The sequence below is a fragment of the Gymnoscopelus braueri genome (assembly GCF_963280865.1).
Source record: "Gymnoscopelus braueri genome assembly, chromosome: 20".
Taxonomy (NCBI): Eukaryota; Metazoa; Chordata; class Actinopteri; order Myctophiformes; family Myctophidae; genus Gymnoscopelus; species Gymnoscopelus braueri.
The window spans coordinates 45,477,683-45,505,426 of NC_137622.1; the positions used below are offsets into that span (position 1 = coordinate 45,477,683).

The following is a 27,744-nucleotide window of genomic DNA, read 5'->3' on the forward strand; positions in this document are numbered from 1 at the left end:
ATATAGTCATTTATCAGAGGCTCTTTATCCAGAGTGGCTTTGAGCTGCATTTCATGTTATTAAATGAAAATGACAGAAAACACCTGGAAACGTAAAGTGTTACCTGGTGGTTATAATGTGTGATCCATTGAGTTTATAATGCACCAGAACTTCTCAATTATATTATTGTAAGTTATAATACGTCATAAACCTTGTTATAAGTTGTTATGCATAATTATAAACATATCTAAAGAGAACATTTTTACCTCAAATCTTCGCTTCTGGGGGGTCCCTGCTCCTGAGAACCACCGATTATAGAAACATACGTTTTTCAGAATACTGTTAGAACATTCGTATAATGGGCCTCAGGTCTTAAAGGGTTAATAATATAAGGTCAGTGTGGTAATGTTAAAGGGTTAATAATATAAGGTCAGTGTGGTAATGTTAAAGGGTTAATAATATAAGGTCAGTGTGGTAATGTTTCAGAGGGAAATAAAAGAGCCTTTTCATCAGAAAGACCCAGAGGGTGACTTTATTCACATTTTCCAAATCAAACCGACACAGTATAGATGACAGCAATGTCCTCCAAATGTCCTTCAAAATGTCACCATCACCCCCCCCCCACACACACACACACACACACACACACACACACACACACACACACCTTCACATCGTCAAGAAACCAAGTACTTTACCTCGTATTTTAACTTTTTTATGTTTTCTCATAAATTAATCTCTTCAAACAATAGTGTATAATATACACATAAAGCCTAGATCTACTATACACTGTATATAGTAGATCTATATACACTGTATATAGCAGATCTAGGCTTTATGTTTGCTATTTTAGAAACGTTTCCAAAATGAAAGTGGTTCAAGTGAAAGAACATATTTACAGCCTGGAACAGCCTGGCAAAGCCGTCAATAAACAGACGCTGCAACTAGTCGCCACTTTCTCCAATGTCTTCCCATTCCCATACTCAGAACCAAGTCCCCAGGACCGCGGTAGAACGGTGAAGCCTCCACCGCCTTTTTTGAATAATTATTTGAGTGTAGTATCCCTTTAACAAGAGTTTGTGAGTAAAATAATAGCTACATTGAAACCATTGGAGCACAGCTTCTCTTTTTTTACATTTCTTTAAAAGTAATGCTATTAGTCCACTGTGGCTTTGTCCAGTCTATACCAACACGTCTGGCCCGGGTTCAGGTTCAGGTTCAGGTTCAGGTTCAGGTGTTCAGGGGGGCGGAGCCTGTCAGCAGGGAGTGTTGGACGGGAGGAAATAATTGGCATAACATAAAAACATAAAAAATAAAAAGTAAGGCTATTTGGACGTACGAGGTTTCCACCAATCAGAGACGAGCTCCAGCCTTCACTCCATCTTCTGTTTCTCCACGACCTTCAGACGACCTTCCAGGCCGCTCAGACGCGTCTCCATGGCGACCGCCTCCGAGGCCCCTCCCCCTCCGCCGGCGAGGCCCAGCAGGGCGCCGGCCAGCACCAATCCGGCGAGCCGCACCGCCGTGACATCAGCGGGGGCGGAGCCGTCGCTGACGATCAGGCCGAACAGCCAGAGCACGGCGACCGTCTTGACCAACCAGAAGAGCCGCCTCAGCAGGCCAATCAGCAGGCGCAGGACGACGGACAGCAGCCAGTAGCCAATCAGAGCCAGCAGCCCCCACTGGGCCACCGTGGCCACGCCCTCTGGGGTGAAGTGAGGGAACGGCAGCTTGACTGAGAGAAAAACACAATAAAATGACAATAAATACATCAATAATACATCAATATTAACTCTTTGACTGCCAGAGTATTTTCATAAAGTACTCCCCCAGTGCCAGCGATTTTCGTGTTTTTTTTGTTTTGTTATTTTATTATTTTATTTCCATATAGACTTGACTTGAAACTGACTTTTGAACTCATACGATCACCCACCACTAGAGAGCAGCATTGATCAGCTCTCTGAGTCTCCCACAGCTCTCTCAGCTAGTGCAACAGTCATTTTCATGAAACCGGATGTGAATTGGTCTCATATTCTCTGATCGGCGAAAATTACGATGTGATACACGACGGCGATGACTGTTCGTCACCCAGACCATAGATTATAGAAAGGGAGATCTCCGATGGTTTTTTATACTGTGTGAAAAACGGTATAAAACCCTATTCTAGCCGAAAATGACTGTGGAGGGAAAAAAAAAAACGGAAACGGAAATCGCGTCATAAAACCGGATGCAGTGGTGGTTGAAGTAAGTGGAACCTGAAACTTATAGTGATTCATTGCAGAACAGCGTGATCAGAGATTAAACAATGAACGCGCGTCGAACGCGTCGACGGCCAACTGGACAAAGTAGCACTTGACGCGTTATCGCGTCGTCCGCAGTCAAAGAGTTAAATACAAAATAATAATAACATAAATGATACATAATAATACAAAGTCAAGAAATGGAGAAGCTACAATCCGTAAGGTTTCCCACCCTGGTTCTTAAAGTGGGGACCCGAGGTACTAGAGGGTACTATGGGGTCCCCAGCTAAATGATAGACAAATGTAACTAAATGGACCCTTTATGGGTCCATTTAGTTACATTTGTACACTCTGAGAGTAACATGAACAGAGCGTCTGCCAACCAGCTGCCAGATAGGCTGAGAATCAGGGGAGACGTGCCTCTGCTGTTGGAGCCAGTGTTGCCAGATTCTGTGAGAGAAACAAGCAACCAGGTCTAGGAAAACCAGCCCAAAAGAAGCGACTATGGGCCACATGAGCACTTTAACATATACAAGCTCACAACGCGTCGCATCGCGACGCGTTGTGAGCTTGTAGATCTGCTATTTTGAAATTAAATCTTGCGGGGAAATTATAATAAGCAGACCTGGCAACCCTGGTTGCAGCTCCTACGCTCTTAGCTCTACTCTTTTAGCACATAAACGAACGCAAACAAAGTTGATTCAGACAATATAGAGCATCACCAAACCCAGTACTGGTTTTTTTTATAAAAATGTCAACTTCCTGTTGATTTGGGCATTTTTATTAGGAAGAAAACCCGGACTGGATCCGCGGATCCGGATCTTCAAATAGTAAAATCAACAGGAAGTTGACATTTTTATTAAAAAAACAAACAGTAGTGGGTTTGGTGATGTTCTATATTGTCTGAATCAGCTTTGTTTGCATCCGTTTATGTGCTAAAAGAGAGACTTTTAAAGCTGTTTTACCGTACAATGTAAGTCAATGAGGAGCATATTTTGAATTATCCATTTCTAATCAATGGAACAATTATTTTTGATTTCTTGTCCACCTTTGGAGTTACATCATGGCAAGGTACAGTAACTACACAACCCAAACCTCTACCAAAGTGGTCTTGCCCTTTAACCATCAGAAGTGCCTTCAGTCCATTGAGGCGTTCAAGTCTGACTTCATTTGACATATTCTTATTTCAATTGTGTGTTTTGATGTGGGAGCACAAAATAATGTTTTGTTGATGCTTTGATGTGTTTTTACTGTGTACAGTCTGGATTGTTTTAAACGTGCTCTATAAATAAAGCTTGATTTGATGAACATGGAGGATCATAATATACATAATAGACTGGGGTCCAATAAATGTGTGAATCAGTGAGTTTTGCCAAATGATCAGAGAGCAGCTCAGAGCTTCACACTGCAGGGTGCACACACACACACACACACACACACACACACACACACACAGAGCAGGGTGTGTCTACAAGTTCTGATCTGTCCCCAGAGAGAATAATGACACCTGCATATTTTCACTGACACACACACACACACACACACACACACACACACACACACACACACACACACACACACACACACACACACACACACACACACACACACACACACACACACACACACAGAGTCTGTGTGTCAATAGTTTGTGTCAGTTTGCAGTGAGTCTCCATGGTGACGCATACTTTAGTATCATGTACACAGTACTTTCTCTGAGCATCAATGGATCGTTACAACTTAAATAACTATAATTAATGTTTAATTAACGGATTGATCACCCATTTCTGATGCTGTCAATGCACTGAATAGGACATCACGTTTAATCAGACTGTTGATTGGTCTAAGTAGGAGAGATACTGACCTACTAGATGTTTTGTATAACCGTCTCAAGTGAACTAGACCATGAGAGGCACCACAGAGCTCAGAGCTAAAGAGAGCGAGTTGCCGCGCCGAACGTTGCGAAGTTTGCTTGAGCCGACTCAGTGCCGTCCGAGATATGTACCGATGGGCAGAGAATTGTAAATCATGTTTTGAGGTAGGGTTAGGGTTAGGGTGAGGTGAGTGTTTCCCTCAACTTTCAACCCACAGAATAACGACAAAACACCAATCCATCCATAGTCTGATTAAACGTGATAAATAAAATATAACGTGATTCAGTGCATTGACAGCATCCAAAGCCGGTGAATTGATTGACAGCCGTCACTCACCGTCCACTCCCGTGACCCTGATGACCTCTGTGACGTAAACAGCGATGACATTGAGGCCGCTGGCCGCGCCCTCCGCCAGGAAACCAATCACCATGGAGACGAACTGTACCGGGGTCAAAGGTCACAGAGGAGAAGAGGTTTCAATCTCATGTACATACATACCCTGCTGCTATGGACCTTATGTTTAATTATACACATGACCATTAGATCTACAAAACATACACATGAGGCTCTCACACCATCCCCAGAGCATTAGATCTACAAAACATACACATGAGGCTCTCATCCCAGAGCATTAGATCTACAAAACATACACATGAGGCTCTCATCCCAGAGCATTCTGTGTCCCTTTCCAGTCAGAAGGTGTTTTAACCCTTTAAGACCGGGAACGCATCTGTGTGTCATTTTTACATTTCTTTGGCTATTCAAAAATAGCAGATCTACAAGCTCATAGCCCGGCACTAGATCTGCTATTTTTTGGAAAATTTGTGCAAATCTTTAAAAATGTCTTCTAAATCCCAACAGTTTTTTGGAAAAACGTATGTCGTTCTATCAGTGGTTCTCCAACTTTTTCATGTCAAGGACCCCCAAAATCATATGTTTTTGGCCGCCGATCCCCATCAAAATATGTTGTTCCAGGGACCCCCCAGAAGCAAAGATTTGAATTAAAAATGTAAAAAAAATCAAACATTTGCACACTTTTTCACGATTTTTCTAAAATAGCAGATCTACAAGGTCATCCAAATGAAATCTAAAATGACACAGATGCGTTCCCGGTCTTTAAGGGTTAAACTTAAATGAACTTCTTTCTGTATACCGGCAGGTTGTTGAGTAAGTCTTAACCCATTAAGACCTGGAACTGTGTCATTTTTAGATTTGAGCTAAAAAGCATTATTTTACACTTTGGGCTATTCAAAAATAGCAGATATACAAGCTCATAGCGCGGCACCGAGTGCCGCGCTACGAGCTTGTAGATCTGCTATTTTAGAAAAATTGTGAAAATGTGTGCAAATCTTTGAATATATATATTTTTAAAGCGAACATTTTTAACTCAAATCGTTGCTTCTGGGGGGTTCCTGGAACAAAATATTTTGATGGGGGTCCGCGGCCAAATACATATAATTTTGGGGGTCCTTGACATAAAAAAGATTGAGCACCACTGATATAGAAACATAGGTTTTTCAGAAAACTGTTGAGATTTAGGAGACACGTAGAATCGGCTTCAGGTCTCAATGGGTTAATGGACATGTTGAACTGTACGGACATAAAGCTTATCATACAGAACACAGTAATGTTCTGTAAGGACACCTGAGTACACATCTACATACTATATACTATATCCACTTTATACATATCTATTGTTACCATGGCGACCATGATGCTATAATCTGCAGGACTGACCGCTTGTTAGACAAAATTACACACCGAAAATACACACACACATGGAACACTACTTATAGACCTAAGGAGTCTCTCTTCCTCTATCTATCTATGGAGTCTCTCTCTCTCTAACTTTCCCCTTTGGAGGAGAATCACTCTAATGTGCTTCGTTAGCACTGTCAACACACACACACACACACACACACGCACACGCACACGCACACGCACACGCACACGCACACACACACTCTTGTTGGCTCTAAGAAAAAGTCATGAGGTCGACTCGGACATTAAGGTTCTACTGCAGGACAGTAACAGCTGATCCCCCCCCCCAACACACACACACACATGCAATCAGACACTCTTCCATCCTGTTCTTGACCCCCCCCCCCCCGGTCTCCTCATCATGGGGTCAAGGTTGGATACACTACTGTCCCCTCTGCACCTGTTGTCTCACACACACACACACACACACACACACACACACACACACACACACACACACACACACACACACACACACACACACACACACACACACACACACACACACACACACACACACACACCATCGACACCTGTTTTCACCAACGTACACAAAGCAGCTTTATGTCCAATATGACATCTGTCACCTCATGTCAGCATGGACACACACACACACACACACACACACACACACACACACACACACACACACACGCGCGTGTTATGGTTATAACTCGCACTGAAGATGTGTGTTTAAACTACACATGTTCATAAAGTATGACTCTCTACCATCATTCAAAACCTCCATAAAAGAACATCTGTCTTCTGCTTCTGTCCTATAGACAAGTCTTCTGGCTGCCAAAATAAATGACTTACTGTTTTTCTGTAAATATACATTTAATGCTCATCTACAGTAAACTAGACTACTGTAACAGTGTCTTTACATATATCTATACATTCATCTACAGTAGACTAGACTACTGTAACAGTGTCTTTACATATATCTATACATTCATCTACAGTAGACTAGACTACTGTAACAGTGTCTTTACATATATCTATACATTCATCTACAGTAGACTAGACTTCTGTAACAGTGTCTTTACATATATCTATACATTCATCTACAGTAGACTAGACTACTGTAACAGTGTCTTTACATATATCTATACATTCATCTACAGTAGACTAGACTACTGTAACAGTGTCTTTACATATATCTATACATTCATCTACAGTAGACTAGACTACTGTAACAGTGTCTTTACTTATATCTATACATTCATCTACAGTAGACTAGACTACTGTAACAGTGTCTTTACATATATCTATACATTCATATTTACAGGTCTGCTTATGATTCAGAAGGCTGCTGCTCTAGTTCTTACTAATACTAATAAAGTGGCTCATAATCACTGCAGTTCTTAAGTCCTTACACTGGCTCCCTGTGTGTCAAAGAAGTGATTTCATAATACTACTGTTGGTCTATAAAGAATTGAATGGTTTACACTGTAGGCATTTATCACACGCTCTTAATCCAGAGTGATTTACAGTAAGCAAGGTAAACACGAGGTAATACATCAAATACATAGAAATAGTAATCTAGGATCATAGCCAGGTAAACCGAGAACCTATCATCAGTCTAAACAGTAGAATATAAAAATGGCAGATCTACAAATGAACCTGGCATCTACATAACATGCCATCTAAATGACATTTTAGCCTTTGCATAAGACTGCATGGTTGTCAAGGCTAAGTTCTACGATGTGTGATACAGGCTGAGGTGAGTCTTCAGATTACACAGGAACATTGGCAGTGAGTCTGCAGGTTTAACTGCAATGAGGAGTTCATTCCACAGTTTGGGAGCCAGAAGAGAGAAGAGTCTGGGACGTGTGGAGTGTTGTCCAGGGTGTTTTAAAGAAGGGAGAAGAGTCTGGGACGTGTGGAGCGTTGTCCAGGGTGTTTTAAAGAAGGGAGAAGAGTCTGGGACGTGTGGAGCGTTGTCCAGGGTGTTTTAAAGAAGGGAGAAGAGTCTGGGACGTGTGGAGCGTTGTCCAGGGTGTTTTAAAGAAGGGAGAAGAGTCTGGGACAAGCCGTTCTGACTCAAAACGTGTCACATTTTGCCGCTCTGTCAGTAGCCCTGGAACATGAAGTTTTGACATGACACCATGGTGACGCCGCATGTTGACAAAACTATGCCTAAACCTAAACCTAACCCTAAACCTAACCTCACAAACACTATGCCTAAACCTAACCCAAACCCTAAGCCTAACCTCACAAACACTATGCCTAAACCTAACCCTAACCTCACAAACACTATGCCTAAACCTAACCCTAACCTCACAAACACTATGCCTAAACCTAACCCAAACCCTAAGCCTAACCTCACAATCACTATGTGGAGAGAAAGAAAAAAATATATACCAGCAGTGGGCTTCAATGGCGGGAGGTTGTGGGCACTAGCCAAGCGTTGCTACCAGGAGGTTGTGGGCACTAGCCAAGCGTTGCTACCAGGAGGTTGTGGGCACTAGCCAAGCGTTGCTACCAGGTAAGCCACCGAGGCAGTTGGCCAAATCTCTGATTGGAGTATTATTTGAAGCTCCAATGCGTGCCTATTAGTGTTTGTAGTCTTATAGAGACGCATGAGGGAGTGAAAATGACAGAGCGGCAATAACTGACGCCTATCTGTGAGAATGTGTTGTCTGGGACGTGTGGAGCGTTGTCCCGGGGGTTTTAGAGAAGGTTCTGACAGCTTCCCTGTGTTAGCTGATCTGAGAGAGCAGGAGGGGTTGTAGGGTTGGATCAGGCTTTGAAGATATGAGGGTGTCATGACTCATGTGTTTAGTTGTCTTGTAGGCCAACATCAGTGTGTGGTACTCTGTGAGGGCAGTAACTGGGAGCCAATGGAGGGAGAGGAGAAGGAGACATGAGAACATCTTGGATGGTTGAAGACCAAGCGTGCTGGTACAGTCACCCCATGGAGACTTGAATTCATGGATTATTAGTTTTTGTCTCATTCCTAAGACAATAATTTGATGACCAGCGGACCGGTAGGCAGCAGTTCCGGTAGGAGACACAAAGGAGACTCTTTGTGTCTCCTACCGGAACCGCTGCCGGTCATCACATTATTGTCTTAGGAATGAGACAAAAACTAAAACAAACATATTCATGAATTCATGTCTCCATGGGGAGACTAATCCATAGGGGATAAACTATCCCTTTTTTGGGGATGAACTATCCCTTTAAGTATGCCATGAGGCCAGTAAGGATAGAGTTACAGTAGTCCAGCTTTAATATGACTGAGGCCTGGATAAGGAGCTGGACTGATCCTTCACATGTTATAAATAATAATACTAATAATAATAGACTCCTGGGTGAGGATCCTTCATATTATAGAGTGTAAACCTACAGATGACATCATCAATCATGTTTCTAACCCCGCCTACAACCTCGCTGACATCAGGGTGGTTCTATCCTGTCTAGTACAACATTTACACACACACACACACACACACACACACAGTCCAGAACACAGGATTTGAAGAGACATGTTCAACACACTGGATCTCAATGCTCTCATGCTGCGTTCACACTGGTAGCGACACTATGAGATACAAAGATACAACATATTGTATCTTTGTGCTGAAGTTGAAACCAGCTCAACTTTGTTGCATCTTTGTATCTGTTGTAGAGACAGTATAATGTAGACAACGTGTTGTAGAGACAGTATAATGTAGACAACGTGTTGTAGAGACAGTATAATGTAGACAACGTGTTGTAGAGACAGTATAATGTAGACAACATGTTGTAGAGACAGTATAATGTAGACAACGTGTTGTAGAGACAGTATAATGTAGACAACGTGTTGTAGAGACAGTATAATGTAGACAACATGTTGTAGAGACAGTATAATGTAGACAACGTGTTGTAGAGACAGTATAATGTAGACAACGTGTTGTAGAGACAGTATAATGTAGACAACGTGTTGTAGAGACAGTATAATGTAGACAACATGTTGTAGAGACAGTATAATGTAGACAACATGTTGTAGAGACAGTATAATGTAGACAACATGTTGTAGAGACAGTATAATGTAGACAACATGTTGTAGAGACAGTATAATGTAGACAACATGTTGTAGAGACAGTATAATGTAGACATGTTGTAGAGACAGTATAATGTAGACAACGTGTTGTAGAGACAGTATAATGTAGACAACGTGTTGTAGAGACAGTATAATGTAGACAACGTGTTGTAGAGACAGTATAATGTAGACAACATGTTGTAGAGACAGTATAATGTAGACAACGTGTTGTAGAGACAGTATAATGTAGACAACGTGTTGTAGAGACAGTATAATGTAGACAACATGTTGTAGAGACAGTATAATGTAGACAACGTGTTGTAGAGACAGTATAATGTAGACAACGTGTTGTAGAGACAGTATAATGTAGACAACGTGTTGTAGAGACAGTATAATGTAGACAACATGTTGTAGAGACAGTATAATGTAGACAACATGTTGTAGAGACAGTATAATGTAGACAACATGTTGTAGAGACAGTATAATGTAGACAACATGTTGTAGAGACAGTATAATGTAGACAACATGTTGTAGAGACAGTATAATGTAGACAACATGTTGTAGAGACAGTATAATGTAGACAACATGTTGTAGAGACAGTATAATGTAGACAACGTGTTGTAGAGACAGTATAATGTAGACAACGTGTTGTAGAGACAGTATAATGTAGACAACATGTTGTAGAGACAGTATAATGTAGACAACATGTTGTAGAGACAGTATAATGTAGACAACATGTTGTAGAGACAGTATAATGTAGACAACATGTTGTAGAGACAGTATAATGTAGACGTGTTGTAGAGACAGTATAATGTAGACAACGTGTTGTAGAGACAGTATAATGTAGACAACGTGCATCTACATGTAACATAAACATGTTATAATCATGTTTATACATGAGATGAAATGAATGAACGTTAAAAGATGAAAATGTCAACGTTAGTTCATTAGTATGTTGTTGTTAAATGAACAGATAGGTGGCAGCAGAGCTCAGAGGGATGGACAGAAGGTTCTTACCATGGACACCTTATAGAAGTTCTCCTGACCAAGATATGACTCTAGAGACAACACTGTTCTCTGAGGGACAGCCAGGAGGAGGAGCAGGAGGAGGAGGAGGGACAGAGGAGGAGGAGGAGGAGGACAGGGAGGACAGAGGGGTGAAGGGATATAAGCAGACGTGAGATTAGGAGAGAGAAGATAGGGGGATCAGGAGGAAGATTATCGGGTTTTGGGGGGAACCGGAGCAGAGGGATGGAATTAGGAATGGAGGGGGAGGGGCCGGATGGGCGGTGGGGGGGGGGGGGGTAGGTGTAGAAGGGGGGGGGGGTTGGGGGGGGGGCAGAGAGAGATGGCGGGTAAAAAACCAACAGTGGAAAACATTAGTGTTTAAAGGAAAACCCAGTTAAAAGCATCAGGATGGAGAAGGAGTTAAACACACTTTTAAAGAAGTTAGAGAAATAGTGACTAATGATATTAAGCAAAGAATACATTGATATTAAAGACAGGATATTAAAGAAAGGATACATTGATTATATTAAAGGATATTAAAGAAAGGATACATTGATTATATTAAAGGATATTAAAGAAAGGATACATTGTTTATATTAAAGGATATTAAAGAAAGGATAAAGCCAAACATAAGTAGCTGAGTAAATAAAGCATTTAAATTAAAGCTGCGATCCGCAACTTATTTGAATGAATAAATGCCGGAAACCTGGGTTTCAATCTGGAGTAGGAGGACGCTGTAATGACTTTTCATTAAAGGTAGCGTAAGTGTCCTGTATTCATCTATCCTCTAGTTCTCTGAACTAATCAATTCATTATATCCAATCAGGAGAGAGAACTCCTCTCTCGTGATTGGATAAAATGTATTTTTTTGTTGACTAAAGAGCTGGAGAGAAGGGGAGGAGACTCTGTTACTGAAGCAACACTCTAGTCTATAATATAGAGCTATTAACAGGCATTTTAACAACAACAAGCCCTTAGGCGTACTGTACCTTTAACACTGTAGAATATAATGTGTAGGGGTCTAAAAGTTGGCTCTGGAGACCCCCCAGGAGCCCTTGGGGGGATCCAGGGGGTCCTGAGCTAAATATTGACGTTATAGGAACCAAATGGACCCTTACAGGTCCATGTGTACTCTCTGAGTTCAATAAAACACTGAGTATTTCACAGTGTAGAGAGAGGGGTGGTCCCAGAGGTAAAATGGGGGGGGGGGGGGGGGGGGTCACTCTGTGGCCTTAAAGGAGTAGTTCACCCCCCAAAAAATTACTTATTTCCTATCAATTCCACACCCCGTGAAGACTTGAATTCATGGAGATTTGTTTTGTTTTTGTCTCATTCCTGAGACAAGAATTTGATGACCGTCTCCTATTGACCGATGACCCGGTCATCACATTATTGTCTCAGGAATGAGACAAAAACATCTCCATGAATTCAAGGCTTCATGGGGTGAGTCATTGACAGAAGATAAGTCATTTTTTGGGTGAACTATCCCTTTAATCCATATCAAACCAGGGGTCCTTGAAATAAAAGTTTTCCCTGATTGGAGCTTTAATGAACACACACACACACACACACACACACACACACACACACACACACTACCTCAGTGGTGGACTGTATCACGTGTCTTCCCAGCACAGACTCCAGGTATTGGTGCATGTCGTCACATGTCCCGAGGACCAGGGAGCGCAGGTTGACGATGGAGGGGTCCGCCGTCCCGCTGCTCTCCCCGGGGGGTCCGGGGTCCTGATCGCCCCCCTCCACCCCCTCCACCCACTGCAGGCTCCACAGAAAAACCAGAACCACCGCCATGCGTCTCAGAGCCCAGAGAGTCATCGTTTCAATGATTTATACCAACAAAAATAATGTTCTAATTTATATATTGTTATCACAGCTTTATTAGACTGTAATAAAGTACGTTTGTTACTTGTCTAGTTATTAGTTACTTAGTAGATTATTTATTACAAAACATATAGACTACATATGACTGTAATAAAGTAGGATCAGTGGTTCTGACGCCTTCTATAAAAATCACTAGATTTAAAAAAAAAAAGAATTTGTGTTGAATGTTTACAGGAAAAACAAAATGTTCTAATTCATAAAATAATCTTAGTGTGTGTTGTTATAACAGAGTTATAAGTAACTGTTGTTATAACAGAGTTCTAAGTAACTGTTATAACAGAGTTGTAAGCTGTATGCTGATAGAAGAGAGGACTGTGGGATCAGCAGGTCTGGATCTCCTTAATAAATCACAGGATTTATAAATGGATCTGCTGTGTTGACAGGATGTGTCTCTTTAAAGCAGCATCACTGACACAACGTTTATTATAAACTATATGGATCAAACTCATCAAACAGTGACTTTAAGGTTTATGCAGAAACACTGTTTAAAACCTAGAACTTCTTAAAGAATAAATGAATAAACGTCCAACCCGTCTCTCCACTGTAACAGTAACAGTTACAGTAACAGTGTCTATGTGTCTATATTTGGTAACAAAGTATCAGATCAGCGACAGAAGCGACGCTACGGGTTAAAGGAACAGTTTAAAGCTTTTTAAAACAGACACAATGTAACGATGACGTTGTTCTTTTTACGGAGCTTTGCGCGTAAAACGGAAAAAAACGCGATGACGTGGATGTTGAGCAGCAGATGAAGGGTTAAATCCTACAGCCAGTCCAGATGAAGATGTAGAAATATTAATAATAATAATAATGATGATAATCCTTCACCTAAAGGAACTAAAGTAAAGTCCTGTTTAAATCCTGCTCGTCCTGTTCTGTTCTGCAGACGCGCGCTGCGCGCTCCCGTGTCTCCTGTGTTCAGCTGCTATTTTAATGATCTGAACCAACTGAACCGGTCTATGGGGGGGGGGGGGGCGGGGGTGATGCATGCTGGGAGTTGTGGTCTGTTTATTTTAGGTCAAAGGTTATTGGAATAGCCTACATCACCCCAAAAAATTACCTTTTGTCTATCAATTACTCAGTGGTGGAAAAAGTACTCAGTTTTACTTAAGTAAAAGTATCAATACTGCAATGTGGAAACACTCTGTTACAAGTGGAAGTCCTGTATTCAAAATGTACTTGAGTAAAAGTACAAAAGTATCGGTATCAAAATGTAGTTAAAAGTACCAAAAGCAGAAAGTGCTCATTATGCAGAATGTCCCATTTCACAAGTTATCAAATGTCGAAAATAGCAGATCTACAAGCTCACAATGCGTCGCATTGCGAGCTTGTAGATCTGCTATTTTCAAATGCCACCCCTGAGCTACACCGAATAATAAAGCGATCTACAAGCTCACGTTGAGACGTGTTGTCAGCTTGTAGATCCATTTGAAATGGTAAATAAATGGTGCATTTATTAGACCCTCCAGAAATACGCAGGCATGTGTGATGTGTGATTTTACGCGGTGAAATTGCGCGAAGTTGCAAAACATGCGAAAAGTTGCAGTATTTCTCATATTATGCGATGCGTCCTTTTGGAAAAAAGAGGACCCCTGCATAATTATGCACCGTTTGCCTGTTAATGCTGTAAATTATGCAATCGCATAATCACGTTTTTCTGGAGGGTTCGTCTCTAATTTATCCTGTGTAACGCCTTTATCCTAAGAGCTTGACAATGTGTGTAACGCACACACACAATAATAATATATAGTATCTTTATCACTTTAACCACTTCAACCCTATTTTATACTTAATATTCAAAAACAGCCAATCCATAATAATAATAAAAAAAAATATATAAAAAAAATATCTGTGAGTTTGGCCATTTTCTAAATATTTAGAACAATCTTTTTGTGTTGTCACTGCTGTTCCTACTGACTTACCTGCCAGTGAGGAGCCTCCACCAGGACGTAGAGCCTTCGTCCTAATCCTCCCGCCCAACACTCCCTACTGACAGGCTCCGCCCCCAGCCTGTAGCAGTATGTAGTGACAGATGGCCCTCCTCCTGAGTAGATGAATAGATCCTGTTTGGCCACACAGTGTTCAAACAAACTAGACTAATATAAGTGTCCACAAACTAGACTAATATAAGTGTCCACAAACTAAGACTAATATAAGTGTCCACAAACTAAGTGTCCACAAACTAAGACTAATATAAGTGTCCACAAACTAAGACTAATATAAGTGTCCACAAACTAAGTGTCCACAAACTAAGACTAATATAAGTGTCCACAAACTAAGACTAATATAAGTGTCCACAAACTAAGACTAATATAAGTGTCCACAAACTAAGTGTCCACAAACTAAGACTAATATAAGTGTCCACAAACTAAGTGTCCACAAACTAAGACTAATATAAGTGTCCACAAACTAAGACTAATATAAGTGTCCACAAACTAAGACTAATATAAGTGTCCACAAACTAAGACTAATATAAGTGTCCACAAACTAAGTGTCCACAAACTAAGACTAATATAAGTGTCCACAAACTAAGTCATTTTATGCTAGGTTGTGTGTGGGTGTCACTCTGAAAATAGACGATCTACAAGCTCACTATTTCCGGCATGCAGCTAAGTATAAATCATGCATTAGGACACCATCAAGGCTCGCCAACATCAACTTTAGTCGACTAAAACAACTGTAGATTTAGTCAACTAAAATCTTAAATTTAGTCGACTAAAATTAGACCAAAAGTATAACATTTCAGAATGACTAAAATATGACTAAAGCTTAAATGGAATTTTATTCAAAAGACTATGACTAAAACTAAGTCAACATTAACACAGATCAACCATGTTTCTACGCCACTTTAATACCTAGCATTATGACACAGTATCAATGAAACCATGATGTCATTCATGATGTCATCATGATGTCATCATGATGTCACTATCAGGGTGGAAACCTCTCATGTCCACAAATGTTTCTTTTTAGGAAAAAGAATAAAAAGAAAAAACTAATCATGATCCAACAGAATCCTGAGGTCAGGGTTTTCTCTCTTGAAAATCCCAGAGAAATCTTAGATCAGTGGTTCTCAAAGTGGGGTCTGGGGACCCCCAGGGGTCCTTCAGGGGGTCCCCAGAAAAAACTAGTTAATACAGCGTCACAATCATTTTAACCACTTTATCGATGTATACGTTGGCTATTCAAAAAATAGCAGATCTACAAGCTTGTAGCGCAACACTTTGTGCCGCTCGGCGAGCTTGTAGATCTGCTATTTTTGAATTCTTTTGAAAAATGTTTCAGATGGGGGTCCAATTTGGTGGTCCTTGACATGAAAAAGTTTGAAAACCACTGAGGAATGTGACTGTGTGTCATTTATGATATTGAATTACGTATGATAATGTCTGTTTGGAGAAAAAACATAATTTTCTTACTCTTTGGATAAATTAGTACTTTTTCACCGTCAGATGATGCTTCATATCCATAGGAGTTAAATCTCGGGGCTGATTTATTTATTTCTGGAACATATTTCTCATATGACATGATCTAAAATCTATGGGATTTTAACCAATTTAGGCCAGGAAAGAATCTGTGTCATTTTTAGATTTCTTTGGCTATTCAAAAAATAGCTGATTTTTTTTCAAGCTCATAGCGTGGCACCAAGTGCAGCGCAATGAGCTTGTAGATCTGCTATAATTTTGGGGGTCCTTCACATGAAAAGGTTTGAGAACCAGTGGTTTATGAGTTTGTAGATCTGCTATTTTAGACTTTTTGGGGGGAAAATCTCAAAAATGTTTGGAAAATTTGGAAAACGTCTGTTTGGAGAAAAAAAGATTTATTTATTTGTGGAACACGGTTCTTCTTATAAGACGTGACCTAAGATGACCCCTGTGGGATTTTCAAGAGAAAAAGGTTACACCGTGACCCAGGGCGATTAGCGCCCTCTAGCGGCCGTCATGTCACACTTTGGTCAGTGCTCTACGTAGTTATTATTTAGTCACAAAGCTCTTCATTAATTAATCAATACTTTTCATTGGTTCAATATTCATAAAAAAAAACACACTATGGAGATAGGAGGTTTCTGCCCGGAGACAGGTTCTGAACACATTAATGAACTAACAGGCAGCTTTCAAATAAAAAATAAAAAACAACCAAAAAGGGGGGAAAATGCAATAAAAAAAGAATCCAGACACATTAGAACATTATTATTATAACATAAATGTTAAACTACAGGTCGTTAGATGATATTATTGTTGTTAAAATCAGTGTTAAACAGCTGTGTATTCTGATAGCTCCTTCTAGGGATGGGACCATATTCTGATAGTTCCTTCTAGGGATGGGATCATATTCTGATAGCTCTTTCTAGGGATGGGACCATATTCTGATAGCTCTTTCTAGGGATGGGATCATATTCTGATAGCTCTTTATAGGGATGGGATCATATTCTGATAGCTCTTTCTAGGGATGGGATCATATTCTGATAGCTCTTTCTAGGGATGGGATCATATTCCGATAGCTCTTTCTAGGGATGGGACCATATTCTGATAGTTCCCTCTAGGGATGGGATCATATTCTGATAGTTCCTTCTAGGGATGGGATCATATTCTGATAGCTCCTTCTAGGGATGGGATCATATTCTGATAGTTCCTTCTAGGGATGTTTATCGTTTATAGCGATAAAAACCCGCTAAGAAATAATCGTATCTGAGAGATTTAAATTTATGGTGAAATTCTCCCCCGTCATACACCAGGATGAATTAGCTTTGTTGAGCTGCAAATTCAGCACCATTTAAACCCTCTATACTAGATAAAACAGATCTGTAAACCCTCTATACTATGAATAAGGGGGGGGAGGGGGGTTCAAGTGCTTTAACAAAATTCCTTTTACCACAATAATCGTGACTTTCTCATGATATGGACCCATCCCTACATGGGACCCTAACATTATGGTCCCCTTAACAACGTCTGTAACTCTGAGAGTGTACACATGGAACCAAATGGACCCTTACAGGTCTGTAACTCAGAGTGTACACATGGACCTGTGAGGGTCCATTTGGTTCCATTGGTACACTCTCAGAGTTAAATAAAACACTGAGTATTTTACAGTGTGTCCTCTCTGTGCCACTGGTCTAGTCGCTGTCGCCCCCTTGTGGTGGATGGCGGCAGGACAACGCTGCGGAGGTTCTCAAAGTGGGGTCTGTGGACCCCCGGGGGTCCTTGTTGAGGGGCGTTCCAGGGGGTCCCCAGCAAAAGTACAAAATATAGCGTCACAATCATTTTAATCACTTTAACCATTTCATTTATACGTTGGCCATTCGAAAATAGCAGATCTACAAGTTTGTACATCTGTACGAAAATTTGGATTATTTTTTGGGGGTCCCTGGCACAGAACATTCTTTAGATGGGGGTCCAAATACATTTCAATTTGGTGGTCCTGGACTTGAAAAAAGTTTGACAACCAAGATGTGGTGGCAGTTGTTGTGTCGCCCCCTTGTGGTGAGGAGGTTTCTATCCGATGTAGATGCGGTGGCAGTCGTTGTGTCGCCCCCTTGTGGTGAGGAGGTTTCTATCCGATGTAGATGCGGTGGCAGTCGTTGTGTCGCCCCCTTGTGGTGAGGAGGTTTCTATCCGATGTAGATGCGGTGGAAGTCGTTGTATCGCCCCCTTGTGGTGAGGAGGTTTCTATCCGATGTAGATGTGGTGGAAGTCGTTGTGTCGCCCCCTTGTGGTGAGGAGGTTTCTATCCGATGTAGATGCGGTGGCAGTCGTTGTGTCGCCCCCTTGTGGTGAGGAGGTTTCTATCCGATGTAGATGCGGTGGCAGTCGTTGTGTCGCCCCCTTGTGGTGAGGAGGTTTCTATCCGATGTAGATGCGGTGGAAGTTGTTGTATCGCCCCCTTGTGGTGAGGAGGTTTCTAACCGATGTAGATGCGGTGGAAGTCGTTGGCTCCGAAGGCGGCGTTACATTTGGGACACTTCCTCTGGCGCGTGTCGTAGCGCGTCTTCACGCACTCAAAGCAGAACACGTGGAAACACTTGGTCAGAACGGCGTCTTTGACGCGGGAGTTGCAGCATGGGCACGTCAGGCGGGCCTGGAGGACGAGACGAGACAACACACACACGCACACACACACACACACACACACACACATACACCCCACACACATAAACACACACACACACACACACACACACTGATTAGAGAGTTGCAAAGAAGTCCAAAGCTAAATATACAGGGTTCATAAATACACTCACAGTTTGGATCAGAGTCAGGAAGGACCTAAAGATTCAGAATTAAACGCTGATATTCAGAGAAAATAAAACTTTGTTCCAAATAAACTGGAAGGTATTTTCAAGATCTGGAATCAAAGGGATTGAGGATATTTCTGCAATGTATAGATAATACAGGAATTGTACGATTTGTGTCACCAAAAAGAGATTATGATTCATATTTATCATATCCATATTTGCATATATACGTGTGTGTGTGTGTGTGTGTGTGTGTGTGTGTGTGTGTGTGTGTGTGTGTGTGTGTGTGTGTGTGTGTGTGTGTGTGTGTGTGTGTGTGTGTGTGTGTATGTAGAACAGCACCATACAGAACAAGACTATTAGAGATTTCCCTGCCATGATGACACAGTTTCTGGTTCAAAACCATAAGTGTGTGAGTGTCACCAGATCTCAGCATTTATATTAACATCTTGGAAAAGGCAGAACAAACTATAAAAATCACACCCTGTGTGAAGTGGGCGGTGTCTTGCTAGCTAATCACAATACTGAATGGAGTCGATCAATCATGTACAAAGGATAAATACATTTATTGAAACACTCTTTATGATGGACAAAACCATAACTTGAAAAAAACCAATATCTGGTTTTTTTCAAGTTATGGTTGCTTATATAGGGCTATGCACATGTGTCATGTGACACTGGCCAATCACAGTCCTGAATAGGCTGTGATTGGCCAATCACATCGCAGGATAATTCTACTAATTTCCTGGGCCCAGATCACAGCGCAGGAAAATGTGCATTTTTCCAAATCTCACTTATAGGGGCGGTTTCACCGCCCAAAAAGTGCTCCTCAGAGCACAGGTCTCCGCCAGGTCAGGTCTGTTATTGTGGGTCAGCAATGCTCAGAATTCGCTAATCAAGATGGAATATGAAAAATCTGACAGATCCGTCTTGATCACATGACTATAGAGATAATATGTACCGATTTGTGTGGTGTTTGGACAAAATCTGTAGAAGTAATGTAAAAATATTGGTTAGTATACCGTAATTTTCGCACTATAAGCCGCACCTGAATATAAGCCACAGCAGCTAAATTGAATGATTTGTACATATATAAGCCGCACTGGACTATAAGCCGCAGGTGTAAAATCCATGGATTTAGGAGGTCCCCTAGTGGCCGTTAGCTGTAAAAATCCATAGATAAGCCGCACCGTTATATAAGCCGCAGGGTCGAAAAATGGGGAAAAAGTCGCGGCTTATAGTCCGAAATTTACGGTACATGTAAAATGTTTAGCAAAAATCGGCCTCCTGATAACAGGACGATGTGAAAAGGGTGGCACGTCTTCCTCTGCCTAGTGGCAACGTGTGTGCAAAGTTTCACAGCAATCGGACGCTGCGTTTTTCATTTGAGGCATTTTGTTCAAAATAAGCCACTCCTGCAAACTTGACATGCCAATCTTATGCATAGAAGTGCCAAATGAGATATATTTTTATTTTATTTCTATTTTATATATTAAAAAAATCCCCCAAAAAATGTTGCCGAAAACCATGTTCACTGCAGCAGATCTTCTGTTTCTGTCCTGTAACACACTCACCGCCAAAGGGGAGATTTCTCCCCTTTTAATATTTTTTTTTAATTCTGTTTTTGAATTCCTAAAAAAAATCTCTAATTTCTTAGTATACATTTATAACCCTAACCCTAACAAATTAATAAATAAAAAACATAAAAATAAAAATAAATCCGTTCACTTCAATGTTAAAAAATAAAATAAAAATTAATTCACATTGTTTCTAGAAAAAAAATTATTAAAATCCTGGCAGTGGGTGATTTTATTATGAAAAAACTTTGGCGGTGAATGTGGTAACGGTACCGGGACAGTATCGCTACAGTATAGACGTACGTACCTTGTACTCGTTGATTTCCTCGTTGAGGATCTCGTCCCCGTTGCTGATCTTCTCAGCTGGTTTCTTTGCTTTCTCGATCTTCCTCCTCAGCTTAGAAATGTCCTCCTGCAAACCAACCACAGTCATCATCAGTTTTTTTACGTCTGGAGAGGAGACTCCCGTCCAGGACAGGGTTTCAGACGCGCCTCCTGCAGGAGACTTGGCTCAGATCTGAACCCGTTTGATGTGGCGTTAGGGACCCGTTGCGACCGCATGCCCTTGCTGACGTCGCCCCTGTGTAGGGTTCCAAACCCACAGCCTTCTGCATGAGAGGCGTATGCTCTAACCCAGGGGTCTTCAACAGGGGGTCCGGGCACGAATGGTCGGGGGCTTTATGGGAACGTGGGTCATGATCCAAGGAAACCAGGGATAAACTTATTTAGACATATTTTGTGTTTAACAGTTATAGGCCAAAACGTGAAGCAGGCTGTTATAGCGCCACCACCAGGCCGATTTGAAACCCTTGGGGTGGAGGTTCTTCCTTGGCCCACTGGGAGTGTGCGTGCAGCGTTCCACCGCAAGCCAACGCTGCGTTCATGACTATAGGCCCGTCACAATTATTACATCATCGTCTAATTGCAATTATTTGAGATAATCGCAATTATTTTTGCATAATCGTCATAATCGTTTCCATGTTGAAAATCTTTCACACATATTTTCAAAAATTAAAAATAGCAGATCTACAAGCTTACAACACCTCACTTTGTGTGATTCAAAGCCGACCGGGTCGGATAGGCGGTTGTCCAGAACCACCCATGTGTGTGTGTGTGTTTGTGTTTGTGTGTATATAGTGTGTGTTTGTGTGTGTGTGTTTGTGTGAGTATATATAGTGTGTGTGTGTGTGTGTGTGAGTATATATAGTGTGTGTGTGTGTGTGTGTACCTGTGCACGTCGGGCGTTAAAGGACTCCTTCTCTCTGGAGATGCTGTTCTCTATCACCTCCTCTCTCACCAGACGGAGGCGCTGTTGCACCTGATCCAGCTGAGAACGAACCTCCTCTGAGAGCAGACACGACTCCTGAGTCTGGAGAGACAGACAGACAGACAGACAGACAGACAGACAGACAGACAGACAGACACGCAGAGAGACACGCAGAGAGAGACAGACAGACACACAGAGAGAGACAGACAGACAGACAGACAGACAGACAGACAGACAGACAGACACGCAGAGAGACACGCAGAGAGAGACAGACAGACACACAGAGAGAGACAGACAGACAGACAGACAGACAGACAGACAGACAGACAGACAGACAGACAGACAGAGAGACACGCAGAGAGAGACAGACAGACACACAGAGAGAGACAGACAGACAGACAGACAGACAGACAGACAGACAGACAGACAGACACGCAGAGAGACACGCAGAGAGAGACAGACAGACACACAGAGAGAGAGACAGACAGGCAGGCAGACAGACAGACAGACACACAGAGAGAGACAGACAGACACACAGAGAGAGAGACAGACAGGCAGGCAGACAGACAGACAGACAGACAGAGAGAGACAGACAGAGACACAGAGAGAGAGACAGACAGACAGACAGACAGACAGACAGACAGACAGACAGACAGACACGCAGAGAGAGACAGACAGACACACAGAGAGAGAGACAGACAGACACACAGAGAGAGACAGACAGACAGACAGACAGACAGACAGACAGACAGACAGACAGACAGACAGACAGGCAGAGAGACAGACAGACACGCAGAGAGAGACAGACAGACACGCAGAGAGAGAGACAGACAGACACACAGAGAGAGACAGACAGACACACAGAGAGAGAGACAGACAGGCAGACAGACAGACAGACAGACAGACAGACACGCAGAGAGAGACAGACAGACACACAGAGAGAGAGACAGACAGACAGACAGACACAGACAGGCAGAGAGACAGACGACAGACAGACAGACAGAGAGACGGGCAGGCAGACAGAGACAGGCAGAGAGACAGACAGACAGACAGACAGACAGACAGACAGACAGACAGACAGAGACAGACAGAAAGACAGAGACAGGCAGGAAACTTGAGTATGTTGGCTTTATTTTGGAGTGGAAGAGATTTATCTACGAATGTTACTGATTGGATGAATAAAACTGCCTTGTTTCTGATTGGCTGTATAAAGCTACCTCGTTTGTAATTGGCTGAATAGAGCTACCTTGTCCTGTGATTGGCTGGATGTGTCTACCTCGTCCTGTGATTGGCTGAATGTGTCTACCTCGTCCTGTGATTGGCTGAATGTGTCTACCTCGTCCTGTGATTGGCTGAATGTGTCTACCTCGTCCTGTGATTGGCTGAATGTGTCTACCTCGTCCTGTGATTGGCTGAATGTGTCTACCTCGTCCTGTGATTGGCTGAATGTGTCTACCTCGTCCTGTGATTGGCTGAATGTGTCTACCTCGTCCTGTGATTGGCTGAATGTGTCTACCTCGTCCTGTGATTGGCTGAATGTGTCTACCTCGTCCTGTGATTGGCTGAATGTGTCTACCTCGTCCTGTGATTGGCTGAATGTGTCTACCTCGTCCTGTGATTGGCTGAATGTGTCTACCTCGTCCTGTGATTGGCTGAATGCGTCTACCTCGTCCTGTGATTGGCTGAATGTGTCTACCTCGTCCTGTGATTGGCTGAATGTGTCTACCTCGTCCTGTGATTGGCTGAATGTGTCTACCTCGTCCTGTGATTGGCTGAATGTGTCTACCTTGTCCTGTGATTGGCTGAATGTGTCTACCTCGTCCTGTGATTGGCTGAATGTGTCTACCTTGTCCTGTGATTGGCTGAATGTGTCTACCTTGTCCTGTGATTGGCTGAATGCGTCTACCTTGTCCTGTGATTGGCTGAATGTGTCTACCTCGTCCTGTGATTGGCTGAATGTGTCTACCTCGTCCTGTGATTGGCTGAATGTGTCTACCTTGTCCTGTGATTGGCTGAATGTGTCTACCTCGTCCTGTGATTGGCTGAATGTGTCTACCTCGTCCTGTGATTGGCTGAATGTGTCTACCTTGTCCTGTGATTGGCTGAATGTGTCTACCTTGTCCTGTGATTGGCTGAATGTGTCTACCTTGTCCTGTGATTGGCTGAATGTGTCTACCTCGTCCTGTGATTGGCTGAATGCGTCTACCTCGTCCTGTGATTGGCTGAATGTGTCTACCTCGTCCTGTGATTGGCTGAATGTGTCTACCTCGTCCTGTGATTGGCTGAATGTGTCTACCTTGCGTTTGTTCATGTCCAGAGCCTGTGTCCTCAGGGCCAGCTCTCTCTCTGCAGTGTTGATGGTCCCCTGTAGGAGGCGCTCTTTCTCCTCCAGCTTCCTGACCACCTGCAGCTGAGCGTCCACCTGACAGACACACACACACACACACACACACACACACACACACACACACACACAAGGAACATAGAATGAAGGAACAGACATCTCTACATCATTTCAGCTGTGGCCGTAACTTCCATGGAATACCTTACAGTCAGGGGCGGCCATAGCTGAATGGTTAGTGAGCCCGCCTGGGGAGCCAGAGGCCCTGGTTGCCCCAGGTTCGATTCCAGGCCAGGCCAGCATATGTGTCGATGAAATGAAACTTGTCCCTGAGCAAGACTCTTAACCCCTGATTGCTCACAGGTTCTCATTGGAAACAAGACCGTAAGGACTTTCATGAACAACCTGTTAACACATCCACCGCCAGAGGTTAATCTCATAATGTACTCACCAGTGCCAAGGTGTTTTTGTTGTTTTTTTGTTTTTTTCATGTCGCCATAGATCTTGTTAAAATCCTTAAGATTGAGCTCTACACGGTCTGTTTACATCCGCGAGATTTCCCTGTATCTCCCAGTGAAGATCGCGTGTCAAACGGGGCATCCATGTTTGAGTTAGAGTGGATTACGTTAAACAGTGAAATGCGAGGAGAAAAAACTACAGGAAGAGAATTGAGTTTCAGTTTCGTCTGTAGAATGGGAGCGGGCGTGATCGTCAAAACCGGATCCCAAATAATTCTATTTCCTGTCATCAAACCGGAAACGGAAGTGGATCAAAAAAATTCCGAAAGTGCACCCGGACCGCGCATGCGCCAAAAAGACCGCAGCCCGTAGGGCTACGGTCTCGGCGCTTAACAGTTGGATTTAACGGACCGTAGGACTACGTTCTTGGCGGTTAATGTGTTAAAAGGAATTATCCTTATGTCTGAGGTTACATGGACAATATTTATTCATTCAGAATGAACTCATCCTGAACAGACATTCATACCCACCTGTTCACATGGAACCTGAATAAAAGTATTCCTGGTTTACATGACCCAAAGCATTCATTCTGAATGTAACTTTTGACATGGGCAAAGTGGTTCCCGCCATACCCGGCTCCACCACCCGGGGCGGAGCTTCCCCTGGTGGGCATGGGGAGGAGGCGATAGCCCCCTTGTGCCTCCGCGGCCGAGGTTTTCCAGGCAGGCCGGGAAGCAACGCACCGACTCCTGCCAGGCAGCGTTGTATGCGGTGCGAGCCTGCGTTCCTTTGTTATCGCCGTTTTAATGTGAAAGTAGCAGATCTACAAGTTCAGACCAGTTAATTTTTTTGTATTGGTACCAGACACGGTCAAACTTAGGCTAGCCTACTTACTACTTGTCACATTTCTCATGTAGGCTACCTTGATTTTATTTAAACAAAAAACGTTTCATCTGACTTTTGATTATAAGTTCCCGTTTCATGTGAAGGACAGGTAAATATTGTTCCTCCATCACAGGCTCAGATCCTCGGAGCGTCCGTTCTCCTGGACAAGTCTGGCCTTAACCAGTACAGGCTTATTAAATGACGCTATAGAATATGAATCATTCATTTTATCCCGCAGGAGCGAGCGCTTCTCAGCACCAACCGTGGCCGACGCATACAGAGACATAAATAGACTTATGCAGTCTTTGAAGTTTTTTGGCCAATTCTGACAATTCTGACAGCACTACTAATAGTCAGGGGATATTAAAAAAATCTTGGAATAAATTCCTTACCAAAAAAAATCTTCACCAATGTGTTTGTAAAGGTGTCTAGTAACACATCTCACAAAGACTGAAATGCAGTCCCCCTAGGAGAATTTTTGACAGCTCCTTAAAGTTGGGGTACCCACCATAACCTTGGTTAAAAAAAAATCAAAAAAAAAATCTAAATTTTATTCTGTTTTAAGTAGCATGTGAGGTGTCAAACTAGGGTGTTTTTATGATTCTGAATCCATTGCAAGCATTTGTTTTGCACCAAAACCACTCCTTGGGCTAAAAACGGCCCAATCTCAATGGGCTTTTTACACAAAAAGTATACCTGGAAAAGGAGCCCAAGGAGTGGTTTTGGTGCAAAACAAATGCTTGCAATGGATTCAGAATCATAAAAACACCCTAGTTTGACCCCTCACATGCTACTTAAAACAGAATTAAATTTTTTTTTTTTTTTGGGGATTTTTTTTAAACCAAGGTTATGGTGGGTACCCCAACTTTAAGGAGCTGTCAAAAATTCTCCTAGGGGGACTGCATTTCAGTCTTTGTGAGATGTGTTACTAGACACCTTTACAAACACATTGGCGAAGATTTTTTTTGGTAAGGAATTTATTCCAAGATTGGAAAATATTCTGCTAATATCCCCTGACTATAAGCACGGACATGTGCAAAAAAAATGCATGTATTCCAAACAGAGAGGAGCGTTTGGAATGAAGTGTTTATATGGTCAATTCCGATTGGTATATACCGATTCAAACAGTATATACCACCCCTCCTAACCCCAATGAAAATTCATTCAGGTCAGACAGGAATGGAATATTCTATTCCAATGAGGTGTTTACATGAGCATTTCTATTCTGAAGGAGCAGTCATTCTGTATATAAGTGGAAGTAAAACTGTCCATGTAACTGCAGCCAATGAGAGCCAGGTGGATGCCAACATTATACAGTGAGCCACTCAAAAAACAAGTCATCACAAAACGTGTGGTTATGACTGAACCCATTATAGGACAATGGTCACAATCTTTAACAAAAAATGTATTGTTTGTTCATAAGCTGTGTGTGTGTGTGTGTGTGTGTGTGGTACTGTTCTCAGTTAAGCAGGGATTGAACTCAACGACCATTTAAACTCATTTCTTCATCTCAAACCCTCCAAGCTAAAGGAACAGCTTACATGTATTTATCTAACATGGTTTGTAATGAGGAAATGGAGCTGAACTCTGTCTGCTTGAAGGAGAACTACACAGTGAAATGAAATGCCATGTTAAATGTTACTGTGTAGTTTAAAAGGGCAACAACACCAAGAAATTCAACTCTTAACGATAATTAAAACATGTTTGGGGTCATTTTATCGTCTACTCAGTCTTCTGTGACCCCAGACACTTTATAAGTTGCTTCATTCAGTATTTAGATATTTTATCAGACACACCCCCTTCCTATACAAAGCCATTGTAACCAGGGGTCATCAATATGTCCGTACACGGACAGATGTGTCTGTGGCAAAGACTTGGTCTTGTCCGTGGCAAATTCTTCATTTACACACCATTATAATGTTCTTATTTTGATCATAAGACCCAATCACTGAATGTCAGGTCTCCAGGTTTTCTTCAGAACATGTACGTATGACTCTGATTTACTATGAGTCTATATATGGACTCCTACTAGTACTAGTAGGAGTCCTACTAGTACTAGTGGTTATCAAATGTTTTATTTGCAAGGACCCCTATAACTCTGAGAGTTTACAAATGGAACCAAATGGACCTGGAAGGGTCCATTTGGTTCCATTTGTAAACTCTCAGTGGTCATTCAGGGCAAGTTCTTTATGTGTTTCTGGT

At 42.2% G+C, this 27,744-nt stretch overlaps 2 protein-coding genes across 4 annotated transcripts in view; both read right to left on the reverse strand.

Annotated features, from left to right (window-relative positions):
- Positions 1–607: 607 nt before the first annotated feature.
- On the reverse strand, positions 608–13,701 carry LOC308075951 (uncharacterized protein). 2 transcript variants are annotated; one of them, XM_080415985.1, is made up of 4 exons: positions 12,486–13,701; positions 10,896–10,955; positions 4,430–4,532; positions 608–1,714 (listed from the first exon to the last, which is right to left on the reverse strand). In XM_080415985.1, the coding sequence occupies exons 1-4, from the start codon at positions 12,717–12,719 to the stop codon at positions 1,353–1,355; spliced, it is 759 nt and encodes a 252-aa protein (XP_080272111.1). In that variant the 5' UTR covers positions 12,720–13,701; the 3' UTR covers positions 608–1,352. The 2 variants fall into 2 exon arrangements, with proteins under 2 accessions (XP_080272111.1, XP_080272112.1); XM_080415986.1 differs by lacking the exon at positions 10,896–10,955 and having other exon boundaries at positions 609–1,714.
- A 1,847-nt stretch (positions 13,702–15,548) lies between these two features.
- Positions 15,549–27,744, reverse strand: part of rnf20 (ring finger protein 20, E3 ubiquitin protein ligase) — a 55,182-nt gene continuing 42,986 nt past the window's right edge. For both annotated transcript variants that reach the window (XM_080416803.1, XM_080416804.1), the window contains 4 exons: positions 24,155–24,280; positions 21,820–21,960; positions 20,899–21,003; positions 15,549–18,857 (listed from right to left, as the gene is read on the reverse strand). In XM_080416803.1, the coding sequence (XP_080272929.1) occupies positions 18,681–18,857; positions 20,899–21,003; positions 21,820–21,960; positions 24,155–24,280 (549 nt within the window). In that variant the 3' untranslated portion in view covers positions 15,549–18,680. The remainder of the gene's footprint in view (positions 18,858–20,898; positions 21,004–21,819; positions 21,961–24,154; positions 24,281–27,744) is intronic.